Raw genomic sequence first — 11194 nt, 5'->3', positions numbered from 1 at the left:
ACCGCTGTTGCGACAAAGGTGGCGAGTGACGCAGCTACTGACACACACTTGGCTCGGCTTAACACGTCTATCCGTCAACAGTGCAACTGACACCCATTACTGCCACGGTGCTTGCCAATCATAGATACCTGGTGTTGCATGTCAACCTATGGAGATTGGCAAGACCGGGAAAGCTTGTATATGAACGTGCCTGTGTGGGTGTGAGCATGTGTGCCTGTGCGTGCCGGGGAGGGGTGTCACTTGGTGGACACGCGCGTGCGTTTGCTCCAGGAGAAGTTTGCGCCGTAGGATTTGCTCCTGGGCTTCGGGGTTCTCTTCTCTTCCACTTCGTAGCTCCACCCTGAGTTACCGTGCACAGCCAGTGTTAGATGAAATCACAATTTTTACATTTTACATTCACAAAGCAGGAACGACTTTCTGCTCATTTCATAATGAGCCGTGCGTAGATTCGTATCGTTTATCGGTACCATTTTTGTCAGCGAAGTCGATGGCTTCTTCTTTACTGGAGAAGGACAGGAGCACGTTGGAGAGGGGGTCACCCCTGCACACCGACACACAAAGCCAAAGTTCACCCATGTAGCCTACATAAACTGTTAGAGCAAGTACTGTTAGCTAGCACCGCCACCATCACAACCACTGCCCCATCTTTACTGTGCCATTGTCAGTATTACAGCCCCTAACACCACTGCTAACACCACTACCACCACCCCCAATGCAATCACCACTGCTTCCGCAATTATCACCACCACCACCACAGACATCACACGCCACTCACGAGGAGCTCCAACCCATGAGTGGGTTTTCCCAGCGTTCTCGCGTGTCGAATTCCAGCTTCCACTTGCGCGTGTTGTTGGTGCCCGACTGCATGGCGTTGCGTGCCGGCACGAAGATGCGCACCTTGCGCGTGGTCACGTGCTCGCCAGGAATGCCTGTAACAGGCGAGATGTCCTGCGTGTGTGCACGTGCCGGGAGAGAAACAGAGCAGGGGGGGGGGTGAGATGCGAGAAGCAACAGATCACAAGGTTTTTTTTGTACAGCTTCTTTACACTTTCCAACGCTGGTTAATCGCGATTGTACTAGGTCTGTCTGTCTATTGCAAGGAAATGTAGTGCTAAAATGTTCTGCAGACTTTTTTTTGTCCACTTCATATGATGTATTCATATGCCGTGATAAAATATTGTCTTTCATCTCTAAATGTCTTGTCAGTATCGGGCCCCACCACTTTCTCGTTGACGACGATGAGCTGACTGTCACCGCCCTTGCCCTGTGGCACTGATGACAGGAACCTGGCCACAAAGACAGCAGAAGGAACGTATGGCATTGATGAAGCAGGGTCAGGAAAGGTAAATGTACCTATTGTCTTTTACACAACTTTATTCCAATCGGGCTCTGGGCATCATGAGAGTGTCCATTAAGAACTCTCGCAAAGCAGTGCAAACCTCCAATGCCAGAAACCAGATTAAAAAATTGCTTCTGAGATCCCTTCGAGTGATTTTTTTAAATCAAAATCCCCACTCGGGGATGTAGTTTGCCTAATGCAGTGAAATGGTCGTCACATGGCAGTCAAACTGATATTAACAGTTCTTAAAGAGTTGAAATTAAGCCAAAGTGAATCCCAAAAAACGAATTGAATAATGTTTTTTCGTATGGTGATTGGTGATTGAGCTGAGACTGTCAACCCCATACACACGACACCCAGTTTCACCACGGGCAGCTGAAACCCAGATCTGAAACAAGGATCCCAGTGGTGTCAGCTCAGTGTTGACCGAGCCACCTTGGGAAGGGCAACCGTGGCAGGTCAAGGGCTTGATCATGCTGCGTAATGTAGTTTATCACCATAAGTCACAGTCTATCCACTTCTGGATGAAGGAACTCCCCTCCCCCCCCCAACAATCACGATTCTCCAAGGTCTTGCAATGCAACAATACCCCCCCTCAAGCTCGTGCATGTGAGCTCATCTCCATCTCCGTGGTGGGCATCCTCTTGTGTGTTATCTCATTTTTTGGCTACTGTTAGTCTGCCATCGCATTCTACAAAGTAGTAAAACTAGTAATCTATACATCGAAATTAAAGCAGTGTAATATTTCTTAATACAACTGTAAAAATAGCACAAACTCATTACTTCCCATTGTCTTGATTCGTGTGTAATTATACGGTCGGTGACACTTAATGAGCTTTGGTAGAGGTGTTCTGTATTCTTTAAATCATTCAGGAATAACCAATTGTCGAAAAATGGGTTGACGCAACTCTGCACGTCACACGCAATACATTCCCGCGTAGTTATATCATGGCAGCAGAATGCTGCAGCAGGGTAGTAATTTCGTAACCCAAAATCAATAAATTACACGGCAACTATGCCACAATCTAATTTGCATTAGGAATGATGACGGTCATTATGACCCAGGCAAAGTCTTAAATTAGCGCAGGTCACATTCAGATCGGTAGCAACTCTACTCGTTATAATGTACAACGCTCTACCCCCATGTGCCAAACATCACTGGTCTTGTTAAAAGACGTAATGCAAGTGATAATTGCAAGCATTGTACAATAAGCCCTTCTTTACGGCTTAAATGTCCAGACATCAAACGGGGCGGCCAGACGAATACGCGTTAGGTGGCTACCTCATCGTGTGTCATCACGGCCACGACAACAGAACATTGGTGTGAAATGATATCCTAATTAGTGTCTGCGCTCGCATGCATTCACACATGCGCACGCGCACACACACACACGCGCGCCCATTCACAGGCTCAGCCTGCCTGCCCAAACCTGTCTAACGTCCTTGAACCGCCAAGTTGTGAGCGGTCTGTTCAAAGAGTCGGAAGGGAATGTTTTGACTGCCTCTCGAAAGATCGCTCAATTTAGGGGGAGGGGAGTGAATGAGAGGCGCATGAGAAATGTGCTCAAGCCGTTTTTGTTTATAGATTTACACATTTAGTTGCCGAATGCTGTGTTGTGTTATCACGCAGGTGTCGCTTGCAAAAATAGCCGTTGCCTGATTTTAATAAAGGACATCTATGTGTATTGATTTCACTGTAAGCATATGCAAGCCTATGGTTCCCTATACTGTACAAGTTTATGGGTCTCTAAGTTATCTATGGGTCTCTCTAAAAGCAGTGGCGAGTTATCTCATTTTCCTCTGCTGCACCGTACAAGTCCGTGCCGTCGATTGCCTTACCCTGTTCAAGTCATCTGCCCATCAGTGACCGTCTCTTTCTCTGACATACGGTATGCCCACTGTTTATATGCAACGTCTGGAGATGCGGTAACATTTCGACTCCGTATGAATCAAACTTGCATTGATGTCGTGTTCTATGGTAGTCCGTCCGTGCGTCTCTATTACAAGTCGATGAGTCTCTATGTAAGGTACGTGGGTCTCTATACAAGCCGAAGAGTATCTTGGTGTCAATGGGCTCACACCTATTTCACTAAAAGCTAATCTAGACACATCGGATGAAGGCATGACTAAATCACGCAAAATTACGGGGTTCGAGGCACGGAGTTCCCAGGTAGAGCTTTCTAGGAAAAGCGTAAGGCTCCTCGGCTCTGCTAGGCCGCATCGTCAAGGTCGGCTCCGAAGTGGCGGCAGCACCGCCCGGGTAAGGCGACAACCACGCGGGGAGGACGGGAAGGGGACCCCCACTGAAGCGGAGCTCACCGTGCAGGCGCCTGCACTGAGCCGGGAGCTCGCAGGAGGAGAGAGACGCAGCCACGAACGCCGGACATTCCCGTCCGTCCCAGGGCCGCTAAGGGGGCAGCCATTGCGGCGGTGACGTCGCTACGAGCCGCGGTCACGTGATACACCCACCCCCACCCCACCCCCGTTCGCTCCACAGAAACCTTCAGCCGTGGTCAATCCACTGCTGGATCAGTTTTTTTTCTTCAGTTTATTTATTTTGGTATAGCCCTGTGAGCCATTCGGCTCTTGAATCGGGTGCAACCACAACAAACAAAAAACACGAACAAGACAACACAACAACATCGCTCTCGTGGGCTTATAACATCCTCCGATGTGACCATTCACGCAAGCGCACAATTCTGCCTCTGTTGCAAAGTTCACAGCGATCATCGATCCATGCCTGTCAACCACTTATCAGTGCCCTACCACATTACAGACCAATTCGGACCTTATTGATCACCCCGTGTCCTTATCGATCTCAACGTTCAGCCTACAAAGTCCCATCACAAGGGGAAGAAACGCAAACAAATAGACAAAAATATAGGCCGTATTGAAACGGCTGTTCGCCGTATGGACCTGCAAACTCATACTCTTTGGTTCTATTCGGTAAAGTCACGTAGGTAAAAAATAAAACAACAAAAATCACGACGTTTCGGCCACAACACAAGCGGCCTTCATCAGGTGAAGGGACCAGACTGTCTCGAGGACAGCGCTGGAGTGAACACAGCCAAGCTCAGACGGCGACCTTTAAGCTGTGTGAGAGTAATTAAGGTGCCTTGACAAAGGAATTAGCATAAAAATGTGCACTTAATTGGCGGACGTAGCATGATGCAAGGTGAGGAGGGGGTGAACATGTGCAGGCTGGCGAGGGGGCAAGGTAGAGTCCACATGCTGGTGGTGTGAAAAGGGAATTTTAAGAAGCTGCGAAAGTCTGGGGTACCACTACTTGAAAAAAATATATACTGTACCATTGAAAATTAGTTTAATGTTTGGTTCGATTTAGAACATCTTTCAAATGGTTGCTTAATTTCCCTGTATAAGAATAACGGGTGACCCGTACGGGTTTACAGCTATGTGAGTGACATCGTCCAAACTGCGAAAACTCGTCTGGATCACCCTCCTGGATTGATTGACGACGAGACGCGGTGACGGTGCGCTGGATAAACGAGCGTCAGGAGAGATTTAAAAGAAGAAAACTGAGAGAATATTGAATCGCTCCATCTCTGTCGAGTGAACGTCCCCTCTCGGGTCAAATTCCACCCCTTGGCTGCAACTCCTACCATGAGTGTCGGCCACCATCCTCCTTTGAGTAGTTGAACATTTACTAATCGGGCTTTCGCGACCAATGTTACCCATAAAAGAGGTACTTTTTTGGGTTAGATCGCGTAAATATAACTACGTCGTTAAACCGGCCACCACCCGACACAGCCAATTGGTAAGGCTAGGGGCCGTCCATAAATGACGTCACGCGATTTTGGACGATTTTTGACCCCCCCCCCCTCGTCACACATCGTCACAAGTGTCTAACCCCGCCCCAGGTGCGTGACGTCATTTATGGACGGCCCCTTAGTCACGTATAGAAAACGTGCCAATTAGTTGCCGGTTCAGCACACGGGAGTGTTTTGGAGAGTAACCCCACAACATTCACCGGTCGAGTACGACGTTTCGCCCGCAATTGGAGTTGTGCAGAGCTGCGGAGGAAATCCTCGTGCTGTTTCGGTCTTCGTTCGAGCCATGACGCTCCAGGCCCGCTTGTCTTCACAGCCAATGGGGATGTCTCTCGTCACGTGCGCGCTTTGTGTTCTCACGTGCACGTGCTCCTCCTCTGTCTCGGTGTCATTCCAAGCACGCGTCCCTCGGCCGCTTCACTGCGCGCTTTGCTGCATTTTTATCGGTCACGTTTGTGATGAACGCGTCAGCGCAGGCACCGATTCCGCTTTGCTGTCAAGTTCTGTTCCCTTTGACTCAAACACTCGCACCGTGGTGACATTTCCTGATACCCTGGTTCCTGTGGCCGTTGATTCCTCCTCTACCCGCGTTGAGGACTCGGGTTGACCACCACACACTTTGTCCACTCACCAATCCTCCACACTGCGCTCACCCACTCACCACACTGCGCTCACCCACTCACCACACTGCAGGTCGCAACACACTCTCACCCACCACACTGCGCTCACCCACTCACCACACTGCAGGTCACAACACACTCTCACTCACCACACTGCGCTCACCCACTCACCACACTGCAGGTCTCAACACACTCTCACACACCACACTGCGCTCACCCACTCACCACACTGCAGGTCACAACACACTCTCACTCACCACACTGCGCTCACCCACTCACCACACTGCAGGTCACAACACACTCTCACTCACCACACTACGCTCACCCACTCACCACACTGCAGGTCGCAACACACTCTCACTCACCACACTGCGCTCACCCACTCACCACACTGCAGGTCACAACACACTCTCACTCACCACACTGCGCTCACCCACTCACCACACTGCAGGCCACAACACACTCTCACCCACCACACTGCGCTCACCCACTCACCACACTGCATGTCACAGTTATGTTTTCCTTCCTCCCACTACTCCGCTTTGGAATTCCCTCCCAACATCTATTTTTCCAAAGCTCGTATCTTGCTCAATTCAAGGAATGTACTTCTGTAACTCTCATCTGTACGACTTGAAGTGCTGTTCATTGCTGGGTCGTTTTGTATATTTTGGCCTGTGCTCAAGCAACCGTTCTTTTAAAGATAAATGAAAACAAAATCACTCATTTGTATTTAAAAAAGAATATGTAACAGGCAACGTTTCTAGCAATGGCCCTTCTTCATGAGCATTGTCCGAAACGTCTCCTATAATATTTTTTCCCTTTAAGGCAGATTTTTAAGTTAAAGTTTTCAAGTTTCATTTATTTGGTATAGCCCTGTGAGCCATGCGGCTCTTAAGTCGGTTGCAACCGCAACAAACAAAATATGAATCTACATTGCAGAAAACTATTACACCACAACCAGACCAAAATAAAGCTTTAAAAACAATGTAACAACAGTAATCATAGGAATTGTGATTTTAAATTTAACAATCAACGATATACATAACACGTACGACAAAAACCTGCAGCCATAGCTGGCAGCACGACACTCCCAGTGTATGATGTGTGAGTGAGTCAGCAGCAGCGTGAGTGAGTGTATGATGTGAGTCAGCGTATGATGTGTGAGTCAGCGTATGATGTGCGAGTCAGTATTAGGTTGAGTGAGCGCATTATGTGTGAGTCAGCGCACGATGTGTTAGTCAGCGCATGATGAGTGAGTCAGTGTATGATGTGCGAGTGAGCCAGCACACGATGAGTGAACCTGTGTATGATGAGTGAATGGGTCAGTGGTTGTGCGAGTATATGATAAGCGAGTCAGTGCATGGTGTGTGAGTGAGTCAGTGCATGGTGTGAGTGAGTCAGTGTATGATGTGTGAGTGAGTCAGTGTATGGTGTGTGAGTCAGTCAGTGTATGATGTGTGAGTGAGTCAGTGTATGATGTGTGAGTGAGTTAGTGCATGATGTGTGAGTGAGTCAGTGTATGATGTGTGAGTGAGTCAGTGCATGATGTGTGAGTGAGTCAGCGTATGATGTGTGAGTGAGTCAGCGTATGATGTGTGTGTGAGTCAGTGTATGATGTGTGAGTGAGTCAGTGTATGATGTGTTAGTGAGTCAGTGTATGATGTGTGAGTGAGTCAGTGTATGATGTGTGAGAGAGTCAGTGTATGATGTGTGAGTGAGTCAGTGTATGATGTGTGAGTGAGTCAGTGTATGATATGTGTGAGTGAGTCAGTGTATGATGTGTGAGTGAGTCAGTGTATGATGTGTGAGTGAGTCAGTGTATGATGTATGAGAAAGTCAGTGTCGGCTCCCTCTGCTCGCGCCGTCGGCCCCCCCCCCCGAGTCCATCGCCCCCCCCCCACCCGGCTCCATCGGCCCCCCCCTGCTCCGTCGGCCCGTGATGAACGTGTGGCGTTTTTTGTTTGTTACATGTGTAGTGTATAGTAGTGTATAGTGTATAGTAATGTATAGTGTAGTGTATAGTAGTGTATAGTGTAGTATATAGTAGTGTATAGTAATGTATAGTGTTGTGTATAGTAGTGTATAGTAATGTATAGTGTAGTGTATAGTAGTGTATAGTCGTGTATAGTGTAGTGTATAGTGTAGTGTATAGTAGTGTATAGTAATGTATAGTGTAGTGTATAGTAGTGTATAGTAATGTATAGTGTAGTATATAGTGTAGTGTATAGTGTAGTGTATAGTAGTGTATAGTAATGTATTGTGTAGTGTAAGTAGTGTATAGTAATGTATAGTGTATTGTATAGTAGTGTAGTGTAGAGTAGTGTATAGTGTAGTATATAGTGTAGTGTATAGCGTAGTGTATAGTAGTGTATAGTGTAGTGTATAGTCGTATAGTGTAGTATATAGTGTAGTGTATAGTGTAGTGTATAGTAGTGTAGCGACATCGCGGATACCACAGTGGTGTGGGTGTAGTAGCGGCCCTAGAGGGGCTCGGTGAGCGCTGATTAACAGCGCTGGGTGGCACCACGCTAGGCGTGCAGTGCCAGCCCCTACAGGACAGGGTGTGTGAGTGCCGGGCGAAGGATGAGGTTACTAAAGGCCATGGCACTCTGGTTGACCTGGGAGGACACGTGACCAGTTAAGTCGACAAAGGGGCCCCAAGTGAGGGCTCGGGGTGGTCACGTGGTCGGGGTCCAGATCCTTCCCGAGGATTCTGGAAGGTGGGCGTGGCCAAGGGCGGAGCCAGCCACGTCGCAGAGAATATAAGCGTGTCCCGAGAGGGACCGGCGTTGTTGTTGTTCATCCTGGAAGAAAGCTTCGTCTACGTTCTCCGTTCAACGAGACTCCAACACGTGGACCCGGGCCCGAGGTGTTGGTCCCGGTCCCTAGTAGCCAGTTACGTTGTAATTAGTGTAGTTAACCTGGTGGTCAACACCAGGTTAACTACACCAGTCACGTGGTTACTGGTGTAGTTAACCTGGTGGTCAACACCAGGCTAACTACACCAGTCACGTGGTAACTAGTGTAGTTAGCCTGGTGGTCACCACCTGGCTAACTATACCAGTCACGTGGTAACTAGTATAGCTAGCCTGGTGGTCATCACTAGGCTAGCTACACCAGTCACGTGGTAACTAGTGTAGCTAGCCTGGTGGTCACCACCTGGCTAGCTACACTAGTCACGTGATTACTAGTGTAGTTAGCCTGGTGGTCACCACCTGGCTAGCCACACCAGTCACGTGGTTACTAGTGTAGTTAGCCTGATGGTCACCACCTGGCTAGCTACACCAGTCACGTGGTAACTAGTGTACCACCTGGCTAGTTACACCAGTCACGTTGCAACTAGTGTAGCTAGCCTGGTGGTCACCACCTGGCTAGCTACACCAGTCACGTGGTAACTAGTGTAGTAACTAGTGTTGTAACTAGTGTAGTAACTAGTGTTGTAACTAGTGTGGTAACTAGTGTAGTTAGCCTGGTGGTCACCACCACAGGTTGTTATTTTGTTAAGGGAAAGTTACCCCGTGTGTTGGAGTTCAATAAATGTGTTGCCTCCAAGTCTACGTCTGCGACTCAGTTGAACTCACTAAACACTGCTGTTGCATCATCATTAATATGATGGTGCAATGGGGTGGCCAGGGGTTCGCATTGTCCCTCACATCAGGAATCGCGGGTGCATATAATTCAATCATTTATTTTAATCTTTATTGTAAACGACTGAAAATACATTAATAAAGGTGCCCAGTATGGGGGGGGGGGGGCATCCCCCCCCCCCATGTGCCCCCTCCAACTCCGCTCATGATTATTTTTTATTAACTACTCACTAGGTATACAGTCTAGGCTTGCACGTGTACCGTGTGACACGGTACAGGGCCAGCGGTCGACATTACGTCTGAACATGTGTTCGCCAAGGCAGATGCTTGATGGCCCGCCACGAGTGAGAGGAGACGTGAAACTCATTGGTTGCGTGATAACGATGCTTTGGTTCGTCACGTGCGATCAGTGCCACGGTTGCCTCGAGCCGCTGGCAGCGCACGGCACTTTGAGAATCACGAGTCCCCGAGTCTCGCCCACACGTGGGTGTTGGGCACAGACGCGGGCATTTAAATTGGATTAGGGTTATAGGTGTGAGCGAGGAATCTCGGGGTGACACAGTTTGTGGGGTGGCAGGGTGACTCAGAGATTAGATATTTATAGTTGAGCCGGTACTGCTGAGATCCTGGGCTCGAATCCGGGTTTCAGTCGCCACTGCCTGTGATAAATCCTTGTGATTAATCCTGTGATTAATCCTGTGATTAATCCTGTGATTAATCCGGCTTCTCGAGTGCAGAAGAGCCGAAAGCTTGGGCCTTGTCAGCCACGTTCGAGCGCGAACCAAACACAGCTCATTTAACATTTGGATTGTTACGTATCTCGGTGAAGTTATTACTAATAAACGCCCTCTTTAAGAATGAAATATTGGTTTGAGTGCCATTTTACGAACATCAATCTCATAGCAGAGTGTGGAAATGTTCAACCCCTCGTGTTAACGCATTTTCGCGTGTAAAATCTCTCTTCTAACCTCGACACAATAGGATCGCTCCACCTGAACTTTCCAAATAAAAAAAATTGTCCCGCGACTTGATGCCGAAAATACACCAGGCAATAAAATTGTCAAAAATTTCAAAGGGACAAAAAAATACACGATGTTGCACCGCTGGTGACTACATCATCATCAGCTATGTTCTGTCCACTGCTGGTTGAAAGTCACCATGTTTCATCGTCTGGCGCTTGCCACATTCTCTTGTCACGTGAGCTGGATCTCAATGCTCCGTCTTTGCTGTGGTGGCCCTGTTGCGCTCACTCCATTGGCTGCCATTCTGCCACCAGTCTCGCCCATGGGTGCATTATTGTGATCACGTTTCGTGAAATCTTTATATTTGTGTATGCTAGACAAATTAATCTTTCGCTATGTGGGACCCGTGTTTCTGGATGGGGGATGGCCAGTTACTGACAGGCATTGGGGTCATCTCCACGTGTCTGGCGACCAAAGGGAAGGCCTGAGAGCAGGTGGTGGTGGTGGGAGACAACGAGCACAGATCGTAGAGGTCACACTGTGTCCCCTGTAGAGGTCACGCTGAATCTCCTGTAGAGGTCACTCTGCGTCTCCTGTAGAGGCCACTCTGCGTCTCCTGTAGAGGTCACTCTGCGTCTCATGTAGAGGTCACTCTGCGTCCCCTGTAGAGGTCACACTGAATCTCCTGTAGAGGTCACTCTGCGTCTCATGTAGAGGTCACTCTGTGTCCCCGTAGAGGTCACACTGCATCTCCTGTAGAGGTCACTCTGCGTCTCCTGTAGAGGTCACTCTGCGTCTCCTGTAGAGGCCACTGCGTCTCTTATAGAGCTCACTCTGCGTCTCCTGTAGAGGTCACTCTGTGTCCCCGTAGAGGTCACACTGCATCTCCTGTAGAGGT

At 48.6% G+C, this 11194-nt stretch overlaps 1 protein-coding gene across 1 annotated transcript; it reads right to left on the bottom strand.

Annotated features, from left to right (window-relative positions):
• Nucleotides 1-229: 229 nt before the first annotated feature.
• NDUFS4 (NADH:ubiquinone oxidoreductase subunit S4) lies at nucleotides 230-3813 on the bottom strand. Its single transcript, XM_032973888.2, has 5 exons — nucleotides 3659-3813; nucleotides 1220-1286; nucleotides 776-948; nucleotides 468-541; nucleotides 230-340 (listed from the first exon to the last, which is right to left on the bottom strand). The coding sequence occupies exons 1-5, from the start codon at nucleotides 3760-3762 to the stop codon at nucleotides 237-239; spliced, it is 522 nt and encodes a 173-aa protein (XP_032829779.1). The 5' UTR covers nucleotides 3763-3813; the 3' UTR covers nucleotides 230-236.
• Between the last annotated feature and the right edge of the window lie 7381 nt (nucleotides 3814-11194).

This window comes from Petromyzon marinus, chromosome 52 (assembly GCF_048934315.1).
Source record: "Petromyzon marinus isolate PM22_M1 ecotype Great Lakes invasive population chromosome 52, UKy_Petmar_22M1.pri1.0, whole genome shotgun sequence".
NCBI classification, from domain to species: domain Eukaryota; kingdom Metazoa; phylum Chordata; class Hyperoartia; order Petromyzontiformes; family Petromyzontidae; genus Petromyzon; species Petromyzon marinus.
The sequence above is the reverse complement of the archived record's forward strand: the minus strand, read 5'-3'. Positions and strand labels throughout refer to the sequence as shown.

What these genes read in the sequence shown, in the direction of transcription:
- NDUFS4 (XM_032973888.2), bottom strand. Translation starts at nt 3,762, where the DNA reads ATGGCTGCCCCCTTAGCGGCCCTGGGACGGACGGGAATGTCCGGCGTT. An exon ending in TCAGTGCAGGCGCCTGCACG is followed by an intron (nt 1,287 to 3,658) that starts GTGAGCTCCGCT and finishes CTTTGTGGCCAG; the next exon opens with GTTCCTGTCATCAGTGCCAC. An exon ending in CGACTTCGCTGACAAAAATG is followed by an intron (nt 341 to 467) that starts GTACCGATAAAC and finishes ACGGTAACTCAG; the next exon opens with GGTGGAGCTACGAAGTGGAA.